General features: G+C 35.3%; 1 protein-coding gene across 1 annotated transcript in view; it reads right to left on the bottom strand.

The window, feature by feature from the left end:
- Nucleotides 1-25,524, bottom strand: part of hcn1 (hyperpolarization activated cyclic nucleotide-gated potassium channel 1) — a 108,374-nt gene that overhangs the window by 26,204 nt on the left and 56,646 nt on the right. The window contains exons 3-4 of the mRNA XM_016271346.1: nucleotides 24,644-24,805; nucleotides 5,485-5,703 (exon numbers count right to left, since the gene is read on the bottom strand). Of these exons, the coding sequence (XP_016126832.1) occupies nucleotides 5,485-5,703; nucleotides 24,644-24,805 (381 nt within the window). The remainder of the gene's footprint in view (nucleotides 1-5,484; nucleotides 5,704-24,643; nucleotides 24,806-25,524) is intronic.

Genomic DNA, 25,524 nt, shown 5'->3' with positions numbered 1-25,524 from the left:
AAAATGTATAATTTTGACCCATACAATGTATTTTTGGCTATTGCTACAAATATACCCAAGCGACTTAAGGTCCAGGGTCACATATACCATTGGATAAAGTATAAAATAGTGATGATAGTAAAAGGAGGACAAATGAGCATCTGGCTCAAGGTTGCGCTGGTAGATGGACATAGCATTTAAAAAACGAACTGTCCGACCTAAAACCAGACAGATGGTCGCCCTACTCTTACACAAACGCATGTGGAAAAACATGATCTGGAGATCAAAAACTCCAGAAACGCATCCATTTTAATCAGTCTGCTTACACACACACACACATACACACAGCAGAATCAGGGGATCAGCCTGTTTGGATTTAACGGATTGCCACAGTCTGGTCAATACCAGCACCTGTGAATAAACATCGTCTTGTACACTGCAGGCCAGTGACGCTGCGGTAAAATGGTGGGTGACGACGAAAATGAGGTTGAAAACCGAAAACAAGCAAAACCTGAATGTGGTAATAATCATTAATTCCCTATAATTACAAATTAATAATGAATAAATAAATGATACAGTCATTACAGAGTGCTTGAACAGTTTGCTCTGTAACATGGTAGTTAAGTTATAAACAGCCTGGTTGGGACACCAGCACACCAGTATCCAAAATAAGACATACCGTATGCTGGTGTCCAGTGATGCTGTTCTTCTCGGCAGTATGGGACAGTGACATTGGCTTTGTCACCTGACCTCTACTGTTTACATACAGTGACCACTGAGAGGCCCGTTCAATATGAATGCCATTTGCAGATCTCTGGGCAGGGGAGCCGTATCTAATATCCATTTGCAATGGATTTTAATTGGCATTATGGTGGGATGAAACCACAGCGGTGACATTGCAATCCTAAATGGAAGAGGAACGTGAAGTGTGTCACACAGCTCGTTTGTGACGAACACTACACGCCCCACCGCAAGGTCAACAAATCATACTTAAATTGAAGATAAGAGTCCGTGCCGGGACAGGAGGAGAGATGTAAATTAATAGAAGCTTTTGTCCGTTTCAGACCGCTGTGTCATTGTCGTGGTGAAGGTGACACCGGCTACGTGTGCAACTCAGATAAGCCAGTGCACGGCGGCCATGACAGGGGAATTGATGGTATGCATGAGCTATGGATGTGTGCAGCACCCTGTTTTTCAGAGCAAGGAATCTCATTAGCTTGGAAATCCCACACTTTGTTCCGCTAAAGGGTTTCAGCTAAATGGCTTTGCCAATCAAGAAGATGTAAGGGCGGGCTGTAATGAGAAAATGTAACTTTATGAATGTGAGTAAACTCCTAGATGGCATTTTAAAACCCGTAACAGCGTCATGAATGAGTTACAGTGAAAATGAGCCTGTGTTTGTCTCTGGAGATTGATTGGATCGTATGTCGGAATGTGTATAAGCTACTACAATAAATATAGAGGATACTGAAATTTAGTTGGTTGTTTAGCAGACATTTTATTTCCTAAGGCAGCTTATAGTACACTTGATAAAGAAATGCAAACATTTTTTCTAAAAGCTTATTTTTGTTGACAAACAGAAATTGTATAATTATAAATTTCATAACTCAGTCAGTGTCTCTTTGAAGTATCAACTTTGTCTCTGGTGTTAAATTTCTTTGGAGAAATAGAGATATTATTTGATATACAGTAGGAGTTTAAAGTTTAAAGCTACACTACCATTCAAATGATTAAAATTCCACTGCCATTATTTGATCAAAAATAAAATAAAAACAGAAATATTATTACAATTTAAAATAACTGTTTTCTAGTTATATTAATATTTTTGAATGACATTTATTTCTGTGATGTCAATGCTGAATTTTCAGCATCATTACTCCAGTTTTCAGTGTCACGTGATCCTTCCAAAATCATTCTAATATGCTGATTTGCTGCTAAAAAAAACGTTTTTTCTTATTAATGGTGTGTTAATGTGTTATCGTTTATTTGAAATATATATTTACGTAACAATGTAAAAGTTACTTTTATTTTGGGCCATTAGAATCCGTGTATCATTCGATCATTCGTTTTTTGATTTAATATTGAAACATCGCAATTTATTGGAACTGTGTGAACTAGAGTGACTACTCGCCTTAATGTTGTTCTAAAGGCTTATTACTTAATAACACACAAATGTCCTGCTGGCACTTGCCAATTTAATGGCAGAGAATGGTGACTTTAGTTTTTTTGTTTGTTTGTTTTGTTTTTAAGCGGATGCACATCTGTCGTAAAATAATCCTATGCATCTCGTGGCGTATATTCCAAGCATTCTGAAGGTAGGCCTATACTGAGGGTTTGGTGAGAAACAAACCGAAATGTCAAGTTATTATATTTTATGAAACTCTTGCATTGCAGTGCGAGTGCGCAGTAGCTCACGCTGCACACAAGTACATATCCTTATGAGATATAAATTATAATCAATTTTAATAAAACACAAGACCACATTATATAACTAACAGTAGGCTATTTAATATCTGTTGTTCTCCGGTTGTCAGTCAGAATGACAGTTCTTGCGTGAACATAGGCCTATATATCCCTAAGCCAATTTATTATTCCTTCCTTTTTGTCTTAGTGTTTAAAATATTTATTTTGAAACAAATTAATTAATTTCTTAATTAAACAAACAAACAGACTTACTGGGTGAGCAGGGTAGGCTAAGACAGCTGTCATATCATACCCTGCCATGCCAGCTGATGCAAAGAATATAATTTATATCTACACAGAAGAAACCCCTGTCTAGACTCTGCCCAAGTATGAGTTGTGTCGAGTTATTCATTAGCCTGCTTGTTTGATGAAAAAAGATTAAATGTAGTTGCAATAAATGCGTTAAGAATCCATATAACTGCAGCAGTGGAGGACTATTATTCTGCTGCATGATACTGCGGAAGAACTGATGATGGCACGGTTTGATCTTCGGCTGACCAATCAGCAGAAAGGGGCGTTTAATTCCCGCCCACGTGTAGAAATCGAATATTCAAGCTGTTTATTCATTTTTCCACCCATGAACGAAAAACGAAAATTTAAGCTGAATTCTTGTTTTTCGTTTTTTGGATAAAAACAAAAAAGGAGCCGTTTTCTCATTTTTCTACTTTCAATATTAAATCAAAAAACTAATGATCGAATGATACACGGATTAATTAGTAGTACCATTCTTTACTTTTATTTAAATATAATGCATACATGCTACATAAAGGTATTTCCTTAAAAAAATAAATACATACATTAAAATATACACAGTTTGAGACATTGTTGAGATCTCTTCAAAACCTCTAGAAGAAAGACTCATAGTTACTAGGCTCTTTTTCAAAAAGAACATCTGAGAAACATAAGCCTCAATTTGCTCTCTATTTAACCTCTGGATCAAAAGCTAAGATGTTAAAAAGGTCTTATTTGTGATATTTCTTTAAGTTTATTTTAAGTGTATATTCATACTTTTCTCTGGTACACTGTCAGAAAAAAAGTACTTTTAGAGCAACATCATCTCACTGGGTCACTACTAATACGCATCTAATGGTAGATATGTGTACTTTTTGAGGATACTGCCCCTGTGACAAGCTTACTAAATGGTACAATCTTTTTCTGACAGTGTTGTGTATGTTTTCTTTTTCATTTAGTCTGTGCCAACTCCCTGGAGCACAATCCCATTCTCTCTATTTCAATCTCGTCTTTCCACTCATCCACTGTAATGGCATTAAACAGAGAACCTGATGGCTCATGTTGGCATGACGTTGTGTGTGTGTTGTGACGTTAACCCAGCTCATTGAGGTCGGGTTGGCCACCCAAACAAAGCCCAGATGAGATAAGCCCCCTTCTCTCATGGGACAAAGCAGCTCTTGCACATGCTTTGGCCCGGAGAGAGTGTTTATTTCGTTAACTTGGGATAAATCCTCTTTGAAAGCACATGGGATATAATGATCCACTAATGGTACAACAAGCCCTCAAAGACAAGACGCTAGAATGAGGGATAATCTGCCAATCCCTCCTCTCATGGTTTCTTGGGGAGGAAGTTGCATGCTGTTTAGAGGAAGTGAAATCGATATGCTGTGGCATCTCTGAGTTGATGACTTAAGCATCACAATCCTCGATTGAGCTTAGTGATGAACTATACAGCTGAGGTCAGAGAACTGCAGGAATGTGTTAGCTATTGCACTGGTTCAGAAACAGGTGCAGGTGAGAATTACATGTGTATGTGCTGCTATTGCTATATGCTGTTTACAAGTGAGCGTGACAAAGAAACAAGCACTACGAGAAAATAAAGAGCAGAATGTGTGGGAGAAACTAGAAATGAGAAGGCAAGTTTAGGTGGTTACTATTGAACTTATGCAAGACTTTGATTGTAAAATAATTTTACTTAATTAAATTTTTTTACTTAATAATAATATAATAATAATAATAATACTTTTATAGTAAAAGCTATTCTTTTTTTAAAGTATTTTTAATTTATTTATTACTATAATTGAAACATTTATTATTATTATTATCATTATTATTATTATTAATAATAATACAATTCCTCCTAATTTCTAATAATAATAATAATTATTATTATTATAGTAACCAAGAACATGAATGACTAATTAATATTTAATTTCTTTGTTTATATTATTATTGTTGTTGTTTTTTTGTCACTGTTGTTTTTAATAATTAAGAAAATTCCTTCATTTTTATAATAATAATAATAATAATACTTAAGCACGATATTTTTGGATAAAGAATATTATTTAATAATAATAGTCATTTTTCTTTGATTATTCAGAAATAATAATAATGATAAGTATTATTATTATTATAACAATAATACAACTTAATCATAATATTTTTGAATAATAAAGAATATTAATTACTAATAAATAAGAATCAATTTCCTTGATTAGTCAATAATAATAATAATTACAGCAATAACAATAATATTACAAAAGAAGGAATTTTCATAATTATCAAAATAATTATATTAATAATAATTTTCTATAAACAAGAAAATTAAATATTAACAATTCATATGTTTTGGTTATTCCAAAATATTATCAATAATTATGAATGTTAATTGTCAATTGTTATTATTATTATATCAATGATTATTATCTTTTTGTAATATATATATATATATATACAGTTGCAATTATACAAAATTGCTCATTTTGGTCATACCGCTCATCCAAACATATCCAATAACTTGCCCTGTAGATATAGATTCCAGCCCTGAACCTGTACATGTTGTCTGAAGCGTGCAACGCATGTAGCTAGAATTTCTTTGACGTGAGATCAATATTGATGTCATTCTTGAATGACTGATGAGCAATGAGCTTATAATGTGATACACGATGACGACACAGATTACTACGCTATTGAGATGTTGTAACATCATATGCACGTCCAGCGAAGGCATGGTGGTGTAAATATCGAAATAACGTGTGAATACCTGCAAACAAACAGCTATGTGAATGAAACCAACGAGGCTGCGCTTACCTTCTCTTGGTACTGTCGTCGAGACGAGTCCAGAGACTGGATGAGGGCTGTGGCGTGACCCACGAACATTGCGTAACAGGTGGCGCCCACAATCATACTTAGCATGGTGATCCAAAGGTCTGACATGCTGACGGGCGCTCTGGCTCCATACCCGATACACAACATGTGACTCATGGCCTTGAATAGGGCGTAAGAGTACTGCTTTCCCCAGGAGTCGTTCTAAAAGAGCGAAAGAGACCGAGATGAGATGATGACACAAAAAGAAAGACAGTCAGCAATAGAAAAGCAGGTGGAGTGAATTTAACACATGTACGTTTGCAGGCAAAAACTATCAGTGTATCAGTGAGTCTCCATAGAGCGTCCTGCCAACTTAACCTTCATGCATAGCAAACTAGCTCTCTCCATGCATCTTTCCTTCCTCTTTCTCTCTCTGTATTTCTATTGTGTTTACTGTTCCCTTTTATATGTTGTAATCTAACCATCCGCCTATATATCTTTATTCCAGGATTTTTAAAAATGTATTATTTTATTTATTTATTTTCCAATGTAATGTTCCAATGGTGGTTAGTTATATGGAACACTATTTTGCCTTACAACTGGGAGTAAGCAACAAACAAATAATATTATGTAAATTAACATATTTTATAAATATATTTTAGAGATGTCTATATTTTGATTTATTATGAATTTTATGATGATTATTAATTTCTCTCTCTCTCACCCACCCTAATTATTATTTATTTGTACATTTGTTATAATGATTATTAAATGGGAATGTTTTATTTATGGGAAAAAATATATAGGCCTATTAGTAAATAGTATATATTAATGGTAAATTAAATATTTAGCTTTTTTATACACTGTCTGATAAGGATATCGTTTTGTATATATGTATATATATATGTATATATGTGTGTGTGTGTGTGTATGAATGTGTATATGTGTGTGTGTATATATATGTATGTGTATATGTATATGTATGTATATGTATATGTATATGTATATATGTATATGATAAGGATATCGTTTTGTATATATGTATATATATATGTATATATGTGTGTGTGTGTGTGTATGAATGTGTATATGTGTGTGTGTATATATATGTATGTATATGTATGTGTATATGTATATGTATATATGTATGTATATGTATATGTATGTATATGTATATATGTATGTATATATGTGTGTGTGTGTGTGTGTGTGTGTGTGTATATAATGTACACGCACCCACAGACACTATGTAGACAAAGTACCCCATCTCTACACCATTTTTTTAGTCTCTGTGTCATTTGCAGCTGGGTGTTAAAACAAGTGATGGCTTTGGTGTCTGCTAATCAACTTGGATTACTTCCATTAGTTTCTGTCAGTACGGCTCTGTGGATCCCTCATGCTGGATGGGAGAAGAAAAGGAAGGACACTTTCAGTCCTCTCACAGGCTATTAGTGCAGCTGATTTTAATGGAGAACTGTACGAATAGAAAGAGAAACTGTACTGCAGATGTACAGCAGCGTGTCTGACCCTGCACAATCAATACATCGTCTCATGAAAACAAGGCCGAAACTTTTTTCGTTGTTTTGTAGGCTTTTTTGTAATCTATTATATTATATTATATTATATTATTTTATATTTATATTATATATTTCCACTTCATGTTATCTTTAAATATTTGTGTATAATAGTATAATAAAAATAGTATAGTAATAGAGAATTAGTTATTTCTTCATTGAAAGCTGTAAGACTTGAAATATAATGTGCTTTAACACTATTTTATTTTTTATAAAAAATAAGCTATTTCCTATTCCATTTGTTTGTAAAACCCCTGTTGAATCAGCATTGGATATTTTTGGGAGGTCGTACCAAATGTAGCAGTGCTCCGATGAATTTGCTTCTCTGACTTATTTTATACCCAGAAGCTATTTTCAGTTTGCTCTGTCACTCCTCAATGTCAGCATTACTCACAGACATTAGATAACTGAGAACACGAACTAAAACAAGACTCGTATGACTTCCCGATGGTCTCAGCTCCTCGTGTTTATGTGAAGCTCACTGGGGGGGATGTGACAGTTTTGTGTTCATGGATGGAGTCTGGAATGGAATTGCTGACTATTTCAATCTCTTCCTGCTCTTTTTGAAGAAGAAAAAGTGCTGAGGAAGCCAACAAACGCTCATTGGAGCCACTCTTAAACCTGCATAGTGCTGCCTGCCAACCCACAGGGCTCTCAAACGCTAGTTGGAACGCTAGTATCACACACGCTAGTTCTGCTGAGTGTGTGCGCCTGTCAGAATAACTTCAGGAAAATGCTCCTGATGTGCTCGCTTTCTCTCTCTACGGCTGTATTAACTCCAGTACTGAGTTACCTATTACTGCCAAATTTAATCTCCATGCTGACTGCTGATTTCTTTCAAAGATTGATGGAAAAATTAAGGCATAATAAGGCACATAGAGGTTGGGGTGGGGTGCATCATATTAGATATTCCATTCCATTCTGTGCTGGAATGATATCAGGGACTATTGTTATTTCACATTATACTACATTTGCTGAGTGGTTCCCAGGGTGAGTCTGTTACTAATGTGTTTTCTGTTGTGTTACTTTGTGGTTGTTTGTGTGTTCTGAGTGGTAGCTAGGGTGTTGCTACGGCCTTGTTAGGTAATTGGTTTTCTGGTTGGTTGCTACCGAATTGCTAGGGTGTTCTGAGTGGTTGCTTGGGCGTTGCTAGGTTTTTGAGAGAGTTTTCTGGTTGGTACTGTAGCTATAAAATTGCAAGGGTGTTCTGAGTAGGGTTGCAAAGGGGCAGAAAATTACCAGTACATTTCTGGGTGGTTGCTACAGAACTTCTATGGCAGGGATAGGCAACGTCAGTCCTGGAGTTCCACTGTTCTGCAGAGTAATCCTGAAGACACGGATTAGCTTGTTCGGGTGTGTTTGATTAGGGTTGGAGCTAAACACTGCAGGACTGCGGCTGTGCTTTAGGGTGTTGCTAGGGTGTTCTGATGGATTGCTAGGTGGGTGATAGGGTGTTTTGGGTGCTGGTTGCTACATCATTGCTTGGGTGTTGCAATGTGATTTCTAAAGTGTTCTGAGTGGTTGCTAATGCACTGCAAGGGTATTGCTAGGTGTTTGCTAGGGTGTTCTGAGTGGTTGCTAGGTGGGTGATATGGTTTTCTGGGTGGGTTCTTATTAGCCCAAGTCAAAGCCAAGTTTTATTCTCATCTGGTCCTTAGATATTACTCAAGTCTTATGTGAGTCTATGTGAGATTTTCTTCCCAGCAGGGAAGAACAAAAAAAAATTACACTGGAAAAGTTCGTTTCAACTTTAAATTATAATATATATTTTAAGAAGAGAATCTGGTTTGTAAATGTGGGTTTGTGTGTGTAAAACCCAAAGGATCTTCCTCTGTAGATTCTGATGACCAGATGTCAAGAGAAGGGATCCGTCCCAATCAGACTCACTCCATAAACACCTACAATCTCTCGTCCCCTGCACTCAGACACTGTTTTAACTATCACTTCAAAGTACCGGCGTATTTGATAGCTGTGGGTCCTTAAGTGGTCTGCCAATGATTAGAAGAGCCCACTTGGGAAATGTGTTGATTGGCTGATAATCTGTGTGTATGTTATAGTGTGTTACAGTAGGTGTCATAGACAGACAGCACCACGTAGAGCATCCCAGAGAGAGAGAGAGCGAAAGCAAAGTACTCACCAGGTGTTTACATGTGTCAGGTCATAATGCTCAGGTCATAATGCTCGGCTCATCCGCATAATAGCCACACGAGACACTCACATGTGAATAATCCAACGTAAATACTTTTGTGTGGAAAATTCATTCACCTGTTCAACAATGGCAATCAAAGTGCCTTCCCAAACCTGTGAAGTTCTTTTTCCAGCATATCAGAGCCGTGGCCCTCATGTGATTGTGCTCTCCTCACCCAGGTGTGACTCTCTCAGACGTGACCAGACATGCAGTAATTGAAATTCTATCCAATTCAGCCATTCCAGCTAATCACACGCTACGTTACCAAGCCCAGTATGTCAGAAAAGGGTAATGAGAGGCTCGAATAAACCACAGGCTTTTGCATCTGAACATGCAGTATTTCATTTTCTTAATTTTCCGAATTATCATTTATACAAGGAAAGTGTAGATCAGCGACAGAACTGAGAGGTTTTGATTGGTCGCTGAACACTATTACAACATTTTATTTTAACAGCGTATGTGCTTCTAAAATAATGATGTTTGAAGAGGCACAAGAATTAAGTGGAGAAAGTTAAACACCCAGCAACCACTTAGCAACATGCAAAAAAAAAAAAAATAAATAAACATTCAGAACACCATATTGTTTTCTGAAACTCCGTTTTCTCTTTTCCCTATGCACATTTCCTTTTATTTTTCATATTTAATTTGCATATTAAAAAAAGTCATTGAATAATTAATGTTTATTATGGTACTGGTTGTGCTAAAAAGCCGTGTTTTATGGCTGAGAATGATAATGAATGATAATGATTTAAAATTTAAAAATGTATAAAATTTGACTGCAAATGAAAATAGTAACTGCAGCACATATTGCATTTTATTGATTTTTTCCTGAAATTAAATTAGTTTGAATTTGTTGAATTTTTTTTTTTTTCATTGAAAATAAAAAGTATCTCCAGTCAGAGCAGTGCACACTGATGTTTTTAAATAAAATATTTTTCTTTTGTACAGGACCACAGTCTGTAATTTATGAGAACTTGTGTGTCTTTTCAACAATGGATGTTTTTTCTGGGCTCATTGTCAGCTAGCAACTCTCGCTCTCTTTTTATCTTCTGGTTTCTTGAGTCTCTTTCTCTATCTATCCCCTTCTACCTTTGTGAATGTGTTTTTCTTCTTCTGTCACCTTTTCTCTTCTCTCCCCTCTGTATTTGTCCTGATGGATGTCAGCTGAGCTATCTAAAGTGACGTGTGAGATAAAACGAAAGGCCAAGCAATCGTCACAACAGGCCGCTTGAGAATTAAAAGCAATCTTTTACCAGCTCCTAAACAGATCCCTGTTTTATCCCTTACATCTGGTAATTAATTACTACAACAAGAAGACTTTATTAAATAAGTGTGAGCTATTGATTTGTCAAAATCTTGGGAGACTGATGGAAAACTGATGGAAATCAAAGTTAAAGGACCATTGCACATTACGCACAAGTTAAGCTTTATCATCTGCATCTGATGCAGGCGTTCGATTACCACAGAAAATAGTTTTGACTAGTATCTCATGGAAATGTACAGCATTTAAAAACACAAACCTGTAAATCATAAACAGGTTTGCAGTTTGAAATTCTGTATATTTCGGTCAAAGCATTTTTTGCTGGTTTTTACAAGTTGACTTGTAAAAAACATATTTATAGAGCTTAGTTTCAACTTAACATAAATCAATTTAAAATCCAATTTTACAAACCAAAATCGCATTTTCTGTTGCTGTAATCCAGTCAGGGAGTCGCTAAACTCTCAAAAAGGGTTTATGTGTTATGCGTTTGTGCCTTGAGCATGTGCCAAAAAGACAAATCTATATTTTGACTTTTATTTAGGATTATTTACTTTTCATAAACCTGAGAGGATTAATGATCTCTTACTTCTAGTTTGGCTTTCTGCAATGTTATCTACTCTCATAATCTCTCACAAAATGACTCCTCATTATGATAGTCTCTTTATAATTGCCTTGGGAAATGTAGTATTTTGTTCATAATGGAATAGTAGCGTATTGCTTACAGTATGCAGATACTGTGCAGTATACACTGATTACAGTCTATTATTATTTTTTAAGTACTATTTGAAGCGATATAGTAGTATGCAACGATAAAGGATGAACAGTCGTCTGCTATTGGAAATAAAAGCAGGTTTATTGCATTTCCAGTTTTGTGTAATAACCCCTCTGCCGTAAAAAAATGAAAATAAAAAAATCCAAGCCCACCTGTGGAGAAAAGTAACCTCTTTATTCCAAATGAACATGGGGCATTTTACATGCATTTAGGACAAAAATGGGACTGAGAATACGGGAGGATACTGTCTGAGCTTACAGTGTACATTATGCCATGCATTGTGGGTGAGAAGTTTAAGCAGGAAGATAATGAGTCAGGTAGTAGCGCTTCTTATTATAAATAAGCTGGAAATCACCTTTGTTCTACTGGGCCTTTCTCCTCTGATGAGCTACTGTGCAATAAAAATTCAAATGAGGCTCAGTCTTTTCCTAAAACACACACACACACAAAAAGGCCACAAGAATCCATATTTCTTCTCCTCTCCGCCTTATCGCTCTAACTAGCCACAAGTTTCAAAACGTTTCCAGAAAACAGAGGTCATTTAGAGAGTACAGTAATGATATTCTTCTTAATTCAGCATTACAGAAGATCAAGAGCCATATGCGGTAGATAAGAGGGCTTAATGAAGTTGTGGGCTGCATGACATTACTGGATTTAATGCATATTATAGGGTCTAGCTCTCTTCGGATGGGTCAGATGAATTTCTTTCCGTGTGCTTGTGCATACAGAATATCATATATCAATGCGTACGTATATATGAGCATGTATGTGTTTGTTTTTCAGAATCTATTTATCTGTATTTATGTTTCTGTGTGGCTGGAACCATTAGAGACTGTCCACTTTTTATAGTAGCCTTTGTTCCAGTAACATTTTTTTCCATTTATTTTCTCTATAGGCTCCAAGAGGAATCAGATCATGACAGCATTTCGTTGACATGAGAAAATTAATAAAAAGATAAAATAATTTGGTAACACTTTATTTCGATAGTCCACTTTAGACATTCTATTAACAGTAAGTAACTTAGCAACTACATGTCAACTAGCAGTTAGTAGACTGTCTGCTTAATATCTTCTAACTCTTTCTTTGTCAACATTCACTGTCTGCTTAATATCTTCTAACTCTTTCTTTGTCAACATTCAACTAACCCTAAACCTACCCTAACAGTCTACTCTGAGAGTTAGTAGACATGTAGTTGCAAATTAATGAGAATTAGTTGACATGTAGTTACAAAGTTACTTATAGTTAGTAGAATGTCTAAAGTGGACTATCGAAATAAAGTGTAACCAAGAATTTAAGCACACAATCTCTTACCTTCTATGAAGGAATGAACTAGTCATTGAATGAAGCATTGTGAAGGAAAAACTCAAATCTGAAACAACAGGACATTGTGTGGACAATATGATTTTTGTCGACTCTTTCTGCATGTTACTTTGTTACACCAGTAAGTGACTGTTGTTTTGTTAATGAGTCACTGAATCATTTGCTCACCTAATTCGTTCAGTACACTGATTGATTCAGGACCAACACAAGATTTTAATGAGTGATTCATTGAATCAGTTACTCAACTCATTCATTCAGAAACACTAATTCATTCACAATCATAACAAGTCTTTAAATGAAAGATTCAATGAGTCATTTACTTAACAGATTATTTCAAAAGACTAAATGACCCAAACAAGTGTCTGTCTTATACTGCAATCACAATTTTAATTGTTTGGTGAATTTTCCCTTGCAAAATCTTGTCATTTTAATGTCAAGTCCGTGCAACTGGGAATTTCATGTGAGGGAGAAAGTTTTCCCCATGCAGATTTCGCAACGGGTTCAAGTCGGTCATACGGATTTGTCACTTTGACCAAATGAAAGCTGTCTGGTTTGAAAAATGCTGATTGATTTATTCAATGTTGGGAGGGTAATTTGCGATGCTTCATGGGAGTGGGCAGCTGTTACTGAGCTGCTATTACCGTTTCCATGGTAACAAGAACTTATCTGATTGGTGGATCGCTTATAAGGAGTGTGGGTGGTTTAATTCTGCATTGGGAATTTGGGAAAAAAAAGGAATTATTATAATTACTTGGAGCTCATGGTAGGTCTGTCTTGAAAGGTTTATGCATTATTGCTAAAAATCAATTTCTCTATGGAGAACCCAACTGGTGCGCTCTATTTCAGTCTGTGGGCGCTTTTACAGGGTTGATTATCATGTCTGATGATTACAGTGAAACACCAGTGGCCTGTTACTCAAACATTTAAACCTGTCCCATACACCAGCTTTTAGACTGATTGCTCACACCCAATCAATATTACGTCACTTTTTTTTTTAGATGTATTTTTGGCTTAATTTGGATAGGACAGTATTTAGACAGAAAGCGACGTGGGAGAGAAAGAGGGGGAACATGATCGGTAAAGGTCCACGAGCCGGGACTCGAAATTGGGACGCCCGAAGCACAAAGGCGCTATATGTCGGCATGCTGCACACAACGCTATTGGTGCCGACACATCACCTTTAACACCAAAACAAACCATCCAATCCACAGACACACAGAGAGCACTCTGGTATATGTGTGTGTTTTATGCATCTGTGTTTATTTATAGCAGAGGCAATAGTCACGATTTTGTGCAACGGTAACATACGAGATGACCTTACAGTTTAGACTGGCATTTGAAGTAATGGTTTAAACGAGAGAAATACGGCCACTGCCAATGAAATGGAAGATTAAAAACACAAAACAAGAGCTTATTAAAGTTGTGCTCGGAGAGGCAAGCGGCCTTTTAGTGTCACTACTACACCAACCTTTTGACTTAACATGAGGTGAGTGTTGTCTAAAGGTGCGTTGAAAATGGACACACAGAGAGCACTCTGGTATATGTGTGTGTTTTATGCATCTGTGTTTATTTATAGCAGAGGCAATAGTCACGATTTTGTGCAACGGTAACATACGAGATGACCTTACAGTTTAGACTGGCATTTGAAGTAATGGTTTAAACGAGAGAAATACGGCCACTGCCAATGAAATGGAAGATTAAAAACACAAAACAAGAGCTTATTAAAGTTGTGCTCGGAGAGGCAAGCGGCCTTTTAGTGTCACTACTACACCAACCTTTTGACTTAACATGAGGTGAGTGTTGTCTAAAGGTGCGTTGAAAATGTTTTTCTTCTCTCTCTCTCTCTCTCTCTCCTCTCTCTCTCTCTCTCTCTCTCTCTCTCGCTCTCTCTCGCTCTCCCACACAAGCCTGGTTACTATCCAGCTATTCAAGAGTGAACCAATCGGGTGACAGCAGACAACATGTGCTGGGAGAGTGGTATCTCTCTCTCTCTCTCTCTCTCTCTCTCTCTCCCACACAAGCCTGGTTACTATCCAGCTATTCAAGAGTGAACCAATCGGGTGACAGCAGACAACGTGTGCTGGGAGAGTGGTATAAGATCACATGTAGACCATCCCTGAAGTAACACTACACACACATTTTACTACATACAGGGGGAAAAAAGGCTATTTAAGAATTGCAGTATACATAAAATGATATATTATACAGGATATCTATTTTTTATATATTCAGAACAAACAAATAACAGTGTATACACATCCATAGATATATATACTTTTATATAATATATATTATTTGTTGTATTTTTTGTCATCTTTTTGATAATATAAGATTAAATATAATACATTATAATATAGCATCATTATATTATATTATATTATATAACTGTAAACTAACTTTTTTACAAAAGCAGATAATGCATGTTAAAAAGAACAAAATAATAATAGATATTAATTAATATTATATAGTCATCATAATGTAATGTCATATAATATAATGAGTTTTTGAATATGATAATTTATGTATACTTCTAACATTCTGAGTAGAGCATTTATATTAGAGAGTTTAAATATAAAAGTATTATATTTATTATATAAGTGAATCGAGAAAGTGTTCACTCTCACAGCGATATGCAAGTTTATGACTTTTAACTTTAAATAAGCTTTCATAAAATTCTAAACTTTAAATGTTTAACAAAAGTTCTATTCAGATGATACAATTCTTTGTGATTTTTTATTTTTTATTTTATGTTTTGAATAGAGAGTTTAAATATGAAAGTGTTGATTTTTACAGCAACAAGATTAAAATTTTCAAAGATATTTGGTGATTTGAGACAACTATTCAGCAGTGATTTATGCAAATGAGCAGAGAAATTAATGTCAGTATGAATGTTCCTTGAGACCGAGAAGCGTTTAGGACATTTTTGGAGTCAGCTTACTGTCCCGATGTAGATACTCTATAACTTAAGGACTCTTATGATCTGGTCAAAATCTTTAAATGTGAAAAGTATAATTTCTGCACGACTGGTGTCATCAAAATTCAATTGCAATTTCAACTGGATTTGCACTCCGACCACCCCCTTTGCCTTTTCCTTCGGCATGCATGAGTTGTATTCAAATGATTTATTACAGGCATCCATTGGGAAGATGTGGATTATTTTATGTACAGAAGATCAAATGAAGCAGCTCATTAATGTTTGGCAGCAGTAGTGCAGACAATAATGCAAAATTCATGATCGAGTCACATGTACAGAGGAATTTTGCGTGCAACACATCATTCAATTAAAAACTAATTTATTATTTATTATGTGGAAAACAATTATAGTTATTGAAGTTTCCTCTTTGCAGTGTGTTTTCGCAGAGGACTCGTGTTAGAAACGTGATTTATGGACAGTGTTTCCCACAAAACCTCTGTTGGTTTGGCTGTTGCCGCCGCTGGTTCATAATCACTCTTTCACATCCTTTGTGCCAAAAACCTTTGTGAATAGCTCAAGTGAATAAACTCTCAGCATAATTATATAATCATTAATTCTGTGCTCTGTCTAGGAAATCTACAGTGTTATTTGGCATAAATTAGCTCTGAATGTACTCAACATGAGCAATCAACTTAACCAAATTAAAGAGGGCATATTTTTGAAAACAGTTTGTTTTGCTCTTGAAAAAAAATGTCATGTTCTTTTAAGACACATTTTAACATTGAAAACATTAATAGGAGGCCAGAAACATCCAGAGGTTTTAAAATGATATATAAAGCAGTAAAATGTTAATGTTACTGTTAACAACTTTTAACTGTTAAAGTCACTGCCATTTTATATTTGCCATATATATTTTGATAAACATAATGTGAATTATTGCATATATATTGTTGTGCTGCTTGATATTTTTGTGGATTTTTTTGGTAATCAATGATACCAATACTGATTTCTCTATAAAATTGCCCCCGCCCCTAATATTTAACCATTGACTATAGCCATTCAACATTACAGTATAGTTGATAGCTGTCATTTCTTTAAGAGCTGCCGCTGCTGAATGTGACACAGATCTGACACGCTTCATATTTTCTCTCAACTCTTTTTACCTTTTCTGACCCACTTCAGCTCTTAAAGTCTCTATTAATGAGCTGGTGAGTTAAATCGGGTGTGTTAGATGAGTGAGACAGTGTTGGGCTGCTCCAGGACAGTTTTGAAAATCATTTTAGTGACATGTTCTTAAATGTGACTCATATAAAATATATTACATGCATGCACAGTTTTAAGGCAGCTTTAATCGCATTTTTGGTAACTTCATGACTTAACTGACCACGACATGGCATGCACGTAGTTTATTTCACGCTTTGATGTGAAAGGATCAGAGCCGATCCTAGACTTCTGGGGGGCCTACGCAAAACTGTGTCGGATGGGGGGGTTGGGATATGAATGACGAGTTATGAATGAATGAAACGCCTTTGTCCGCTTGAGAAACGGTGTCTCTTCCGTGGCTCGGTACACTTTCAACTCGTTTTTTTTTTTTTTGTCTCGAGTAAGACACTGTTTGACATTCACGTTACATGATTTGACTGATTTTAACGTAGAAAGGGTGACAGTGCACCGCATTAAAAGAAATGACATAAGCGGTTTTCTTAACCCTGGCCAAATTCAAAAACGAAACTAAAATTAAATAATCTTTGAGAGCAAGGGGGCTCCCTGGTTTTTTCGGGGGCCCTACGCAACTTGCATACTTTGCGTATAGGGAGGATCGGCTCTGGAAAGGATACAGGCTACAGCGCGTGCTGGCGCCTTTATGCGTGCAATTGAAGAGCACGCTCTGCGAGCACAGTACAGTTTCCTTGCTCGTTTGTGTGAAGTGGAGCGCGCGTCTGAAATGTCTCCCGTTCTCAGTCGTTCTGCGACTGAATAAATGCACTTCTTGTCAAGAGAAAAAGTGACGGAAGCAGCAGTTGTGAGTGGGGTGGCCAACCCTAGCCCCGCCCCTGCGTTAATTGTCTTAAATATTTTTAACGCGTTAAACTGAAAAAAATTCATCGCCTGCGTTAATGCGCTAACTTAGACACCATTAATTTATTTATATTAATATTTTTTTTATATTTTTTACTTTTTTTTTTTACTTTACTAATTCTAAAATCATGTTTAACCAAAAGTCCTATTCAGATGCTAAAATTCTGTGTGATTTAAATTTATTTGACTGTTTTTATATATTTTGATCCCATCGGAATTAGCTACATCAGTCATTTCTTTCAGACTTTTTTATGGTCTGTGGGTTCTTGCGCCGGTAAAGTCTTTACCATCTACAAAAATGTTTTGAAGAAATAACCACTGGTAAAAGTAACCCCTTGTGAAATGACTTGGTGGTAAAAGTCTGTGAATCATCTCTCTGTGGACCATGTCCAGCCTGTAGGCCCTGCAACTATCAGTGTATGTCAAGCACTCCAAAAGTATCGAGTGGACGCTGACCGATGGAGAGATGCACTTCACAACTTCTCAGAGGGACAATGCTTGCTGCTGTTCATCCACTAAAGCTCCATTTTACTAAAAAGTAGGTTGCAAGCTTGTCTAATACAGTATTGTATACTTATTCAACTAGATAAAAAATTTCAAATTAAGTTAAGTCTTCAAAAATGCATGTTTTTATAGTAAGGGAATGAAACTTTGCAAATGTTTTATAACCCTCAAAATACACTTTTTGGAGTTTTTTAACCTTTAAAAATTTTTTACACATTTTGTGTCCCTATCATTTTGGGCCCGACTATGTTAGCTTTTAAATATACCTAATAGTACATAAAATTATCTATGAAGTTATATTAGTGTCTCACACACTTTTGAGACTGAATGACGGAATGAAACAAACAAACAAACAAAAAATTATTGGCAAACCAATGCAGTATGCAAAAAGTTTATGCAAGTAAACTGAATGTATTTTGTTTGAAAACTTTACAGTAATATTTGTTGTTTTGTTGTTTTTTTTAAATATATGTATATGTACGTTTCGTAAATTTTGACTGTTTTTGAGCAATCGTGAGTTATAAATGAATTCTATTCAACCGGGTTAATACTGTTAATTCTCAGATTATATGTTCCTATAAATTTCATACAATGATATATTCAAATAAAATTTCTCATCAATATCGAAAAAACAAAAAAAAAGCTGATCAAATACATTTTAGTTTTTGCTGAAAATATTAAGTTATGACTGTTTTATAAAAACAAAAAAAACGATTCTTCTGGTCCAAACAGACCTGGAAAATACTATACCGTTTCAGAATGCTTCAGTAGGGTTAAATAACAATATAAATGGACTTTAGGGAAAGAAAATGAAGCTACAAGTGTGGAATGTGACCCATCTTGTACTATCTCTTTCAAATAATGAGTTATACGGTGCTTTAAAGTTACAGTCACTTGGTTTGGATCCTGCTGAGGGAGGCATGTCGAGATCCCCAGACATTCCTCCAACGCTAACCACTCTGATGGCTAAATTAACCCAACAGCCTGGCCGGTAACACAGCCAGTGTCGCCTCCTGTCAGCTCAGACTCAATGTCTCAATTAGCACTCCCCCGCCAGGGCATTATATAGTCGTCTTCATTTCGCCCGCCTAAACCCTGAATTACTGAGCAGCAGGGCCACCGCCTCCCTCTGGGACCCCCATCCTTGCACGGGGAAAAGACAGCACCGGGAATCTTTGCTCATTTTTCATCTGCATTGATTTTTTTGGGGAGGAGAAAGTGGTGCAGAGGTAAACAGGGAGGTCATTGATTCAAAGTCACACAAAGATGCTGAAGGAAGGACAGTGGGAGATAAATGTACCTAGACTAAGAAGGTACATACAAATGGATGTGTGTTATGGTACAGAAAAGTAAAACAAAACGCTTTCCCTGGCTTTTGATTTTCTGTTTGTTTCTGTTATGATTTTCTGGTTGTGGCATTTCTCTGAGCAAAGCCCAGGGGAATGAGACAGATGGAAAATAATGATGCAGTCTTGATCTAGCCTAATTTACAGAAAGGAGGAGGTGGCGCATCTCTTTCAGTTTAGAAACCTCTCGCTGAGGAAATGTCGCATCAAAACACCTGCAGAATTGGTGACTCGATAACACAAGCTCATTTTGAGAGAATAAACCCTGGCACAATTGACTGTTTTACAATATTAAGCGATCTGCATTCAGTATTCATGGTTGATGTGCATGTTTGTAGGCGACTGGCATTTCAAGAGACAATTTCAGGTTATGTCGGAATGATCATATTTACAAGATGAGCACAGTCGTTATTTTACATTTGTTGACACAAGTGGCATAGAAATTGGAATGTTTTAATTGTAAATATTAATCACAGAATTGTCATTATACTATACACAAAAAAGTTTGGGATCAATAAGATTTTCTTTTTGTTAAATACTTTTATTAATCAAGGATGCAATAAACTGATCAAAAGAGACCGTAAAAACATTTACATTATTAAATTTATATATATATATTAAATAAATGAAACTTTCTATTCATCAAAGAATCCTGCTTTTCTTTTTGTTGCATTAGTGATAAAACATCTATAGGTTTTTGCTAAAGTGAAAAAGAAATGCCCACATCAACTTTTTCACTTGCAAGCACATTGTAATTATGACTTCTAGGCTTGTAAGTGGAACTTCCCAGAAGGAAGGTAACATTAAAACCGTTAACTGATTTAGAACATTCTGGTTTTGGAATAGCCTTCATATGGTCTTTTAAAATGCTGTCTAGATATGCAACTCACTAGGTTTTATAACGGATCTCAAGTGTTTATGTACTGCAATAAGTTCTCATTCTCGGTTTAAAAAGAGAAAAAAATAATAATAAGGAACCTGAGGCTAGAATTTTAAATCAGAGCCACAAGGGGCAATATCAACTTCCTATCGTATCAAACTGCAGTGAAACGCCACAAGCGTTTGACCTCTTCTTTAGCTTTAGAAAGACGCGAGATAGAGAGGATTTTTTAAAAGTGCATTTGAATGTTTAGAATTTAAAAAATATATACATATTTGGAGTGCAGTTATGTCACTTTCTGTAAGCATTACTGATATAACAAAGGACTTAGCTTAGCTTTGTTTTCTTGGATGTTATTGTATGCATACTTTCCATCCATTTCATCTGCTATGAAGAGGCAAATAGTGTGCGTGATGTAAAATGTTTTTGAGATAAAACAGACACAGCTAAGGCTTCTCAACGCTCATCACAGAGCGACTTTAATTTGTCAGAAATGTCACGTTCAACATAGCCATGGGTTTCACAACATTTCAAAACACAACTATCATTGATTCCCGGTAAGGCCCTCCAGAGCTGAGGGGTCTGCAGCATCACATAGAGCACCTCAAATGTAGATTGAACCCCATAGCACTTGAGGGGATATGGTTGCGTACCTGCAAACAGCCTTATCAACCCACCACCACCACCCAAGACTGTTATCCAATGTGATGCCAAGCTAAAAGGCTCAGACGAATATGCAAAGAGATTTGCACATGCCCATTACAGGCCGTCTGCTGATCTCTGTGCATGCTTTCAAAGTGAATGCATAATTTTTGTTAGCAGAAAATCAGAGAAATCTGACTTCCTAAAACAGCGTGACACAGTTGGCCTTGAACTAAAAAAGCCTAATGCTTTTACCAGCACTGCAATTTGACCTGGAATGTGAGTTGAACTCATTCGAAAATGCTGGGAGAAGAAAAAAAAAGTATCTTGGCATTTAAACATCCATTTAGCACCAACATGATGTGCGGTGAAAAACTACAGCGAGCCATCTGTCCTGATTAGCTGAACAGCTCTCATTTGATAAAGGTCAAGTGTAAAATGTTCTGCCCAGTGACTCTTGGATTTTAACAGTAATGGGACGTGCAAGTCCAAATATTCGTATGCTAGATTTGTTTTTTTTGTTTTTTTGATTTTATATTATTCTGACTAACTGTATTGCTGCAATCACGTTGTGTAAGTAGTTTTAGATGTCCGTTCATGATTTATCCATTTAGCACCAACATGATGTGCGGTGAAAAACTACAGCGAGCCATCTGTCCTGATTAGCTGAACAGCTCTCATTTGATAAAGGTCAAGTGTAAAATGTTCTGCCCAGTGACTCTTGGATTTTAACAGTAATGGGACGTGCAAGTCCAAATATTCGTATGCTAGATTTGTTTTTTTTTGTTTTTTTGATTTTATATTATTCTGACTAACTGTATTGCTGCAATCACGTTGTGTAAGTAGTTTTAGATGTCCGTTCATGATTCTGTCAAATATACTGAAGTTTGAAACTCTGACTTCTCTGAAATTCTCTTAATTTTCCCACTTGTCTGTTGCGACGTCATCAAAAATGGCTATTGACAATGAACAGTTTTTGGATTGCACACTGCAGCTTATTCTGGCCAAATACTGCCCCCATACAAGAACAGAATGTCTGTATGGAATGATATTCCGGACAATATTCAAAAGGAATTGCAAATTGTATTTGCAATTACGTTTTCAATTTGTGGACTTTTCTTGGTTTTCCACCAGAAGTGGGCGTTGCATACTTTCCGACTATATCAATAAACCCCACCCTCAAGACTGATTGACAGCTGACTGAGTTGGTCATTGGAAATGCAAGTGCAAAGGGGATTGAGATTCCACATGAATTTTGTGAGGGTTGGAGCAGGATGCGGAGAAACTGAAATAGCAATTGGTGATTTTTCTATTGCTATTCCAAAATGACAGAATCATAACTTGTAATACATTGGAAATGGAATTGCAAATGGACTTGCGTTTGGATTTTGTCTCAACGTATGCGTCCACAAATTGAAAACGTAAATGCAATACAATAAAATGTGCAATTCCTTTTGAATATTGTCCGAAATATCATTCCATATATCTGGTCAGCATGTAGAGCAATCAACCCTTTTTTGTGTGTAAACTTTGAGTTCAGATTTGTTTTTTTTTAACACACCAAGGCTATATCCTGCTTCGTGTATTTGAAATAATGTTTTTTTTTATGCAAACCAAAGCTGCATTTATTTGAATAAAATACAGAAAAAAATAGTAATATTATAAAATATTACTACAATTTAAAAGAACATTTTTCTAATTTAAGATTTTTTTAAATGTAATTAATTCCTGTATTGTAAACCTGAATTTTCAGCATCATTACTCCAGTCTTCAGTGTCACATGATCCTTCAGAAATCATTCTAGAAACTTATTATTATAATAATTGTTTATAGGATTGTTTGATAAATAGAAAATCTATTCTAAAATCTAAAATCTATTCTAAATGAATAGCATTTATTTGAGACTTTTTTGTGTAACAATTTGATGTATTTAATGCATTTTTACAGAATAAAATATGAATTTCTGGGGGGAAAATAATTGAACGTAGTGTATGTTTTTACGTAGTGTATGTTTATTTGTTACTAATTGCCTCAAAAAAAACTAAAAAATGTATTAAACTGGCAAACAAATTGAATGATTAGATTTTCTTCAAAAGCGCTCATAATTTCAAGATTTTGGTTCCTATCAGAATGATAAAAAACATCTCTGACCCCTAAAACTGCATTGCAGAGATTGGAGCTTACGATTTTCTCAAGTGCTTTCCAGTTTTGTATGCAGTATGCATCAGACAGTCAGACGAACAGCGAAGACTAGTTAGGTAAAGACCTCTACACATATTTCAATTTGATATGCCATTTTATTATTACCAGTGTTAGCAGGTGCTTTCTTTGTTTTTCTGTATTTTGCAAGAGGTGAATTTATGTAGTGATTAAGTATTTTGCTGTCATAACCAACAAAAAATGCAATACAATAAAATGTGCAATTCCTTTTGAATATTGTCCGAAATATCATTCCATATATCTGGTCAGCATGTAGAGCAATCAACCCTTTTTTGTGTGTAAACTTTGAGTTCAGATTTGTTTTTTTTTAACACACCAAGGCTATATCCTGCTTCGTGTATTTGAAATAATGTTTTTTTTTATGCAAACCAAAGCTGCATTTATTTGAATAAAATACAGAAAAAAATAGTAATATTATAAAATATTACTACAATTTAAAAGAACATTTTTCTAATTTAAGATTTTTTTAAATGTAATTAATTCCTGTATTGTAAACCTGAATTTTCAGCATCATTACTCCAGTCTTCAGTGTCACATGATCCTTCAGAAATCATTCTAGAAACTTATTATTATAATAATTGTTTATAGGATTGTTTGATAAATAGAAAATCTATTCTAAAATCTAAAATCTATTCTAAATGAATAGCATTTATTTGAGACTTTTTTGTGTAACAATTTGATGTATTTAATGCATTTTTACAGAATAAAATATGAATTTCTGGGGGGAAAATAATTGAACGTAGTGTATGTTTTTACGTAGTGTATGTTTATTTGTTACTAATTGCCTCAAAAAAACCAAAAAAATGTATTAAACTGGCAAACAAATTGAATGATTAGATTTTCTTCAAAAGCGCTCATAATTTCAAGACATGATTTTGGTTCCTATCAGAATGATAAAAAACATCTCTGACCCCTAAAACTGCATTGCAGAGATTGGAGCTTACGATTTTCTCAAGTGCTTTCCAGTTTTGTATGCAGTATGCATCAGACAGTCAGACGAACAGCGAAGACTAGTTAGGTAAAGACCTCTACACATATTTCAATTTGATATGCCATTTTATTATTACCAGTGTTAGCAGGTGCTTTCTTTGTTTTTCTGTATTTTGCAAGAGGTGAATTTATGTAGTGATTAAGTATTTTGCTGTCATAACCAACAAAGCCACTCCTGGACCCATAAGAGTTGCCATAGAAACGAGTCATTTCTGAGTCCCGCGATGTGAACAATTCAGAGTAGGATCTGAGTTGTCATCTCGTAATTACGGTAATTCTGACACGGCATATATGTACTGTCATAATTAAGTTTCTTAATGAAGAACAGTTAAACATTTAGAGAACATTTTCACTAAATCATTCTTTTTATTGCCCACTGATCAAATGATCATTTTGACCTGATCCAATGTGTAGTTCAACTTAAAATCTGATAATAGTTCTGAAGGAGTAACGAAAAGTTTTGAATACTTACAACCATACCATTTAACGACACCCAGCAATCAGGAGGGAAGTCTTGCAGGAGAGGCACCAGAAACTGCAGGCATCCATCCCAGTGACACAGCAACAACATCATGCCAATCAGGTTAAAGATTCTTACCACTGCACTCGCCAGGTCATATGTCATATGAAAAATCTGAAGGAGGAACACAAGGAGAAAAAGATCAGTGGTTTCATTAAAGAATAGTGCACAGGATGGCGTTTTGTTGAATAACAGAAATCATTATTTTGCATATTGAGAAAACAGTGTCACGTGACACTCAAGACTTGAGTAATGGATGCTGAAAATTCAGCTTTGCCAGCACAGGAATAAATTACATTTTAAATATAGTAGAAAATAAAACAGTTATTTTAAATTGTAATAATATTTCACAATATTACTATTTTTACTGCATTTCTGATCAAATACATGCAACCTTAGTGAGCATAAGAGACTTGTTTCTAAAATATTAAAAAAATCTCACCGTAAACTTGTAAAATAAATGATAGTGTACTGTATATTTGAATTTTTTGTTATTATTTTTCCCAACCCAAATGGTCATGTGATTTATTCAACAGCCATTTCAGAGTTCAGAGAAAGTAAATACATTTTAATTGTTTTTTTCCCCCCTCATATGTATAACATGCACTGATGAATCATGCACAATAAAATCAGTGACATTTATTAAGAAAGTAAATTGGCTACATTTTGATTTCAGTTAGTCTATAACAACTGAAAAGCTACTAGATACGCCTCATAGTCTGTTTCCAACTCTAATCTCCCTTGTTCTTATTAACCAGTGTTATGTTGTATCAAAATTGCTATGTAGACAAAACTGAGAATGTTATGCCTTTTCACCTCTTTGTAGATTTATA

This window comes from Sinocyclocheilus grahami, unplaced genomic scaffold, assembly GCF_001515645.1.
Source record: "Sinocyclocheilus grahami isolate Dianchi unplaced genomic scaffold, SAMN03320097.WGS_v1.1 scaffold61.1, whole genome shotgun sequence".
NCBI classification, from domain to species: Eukaryota; Metazoa; Chordata; class Actinopteri; order Cypriniformes; family Cyprinidae; genus Sinocyclocheilus; species Sinocyclocheilus grahami.
Note: the sequence above shows the minus strand (reverse complement) of the source record. Positions and strands in the feature narration are given on the sequence as shown.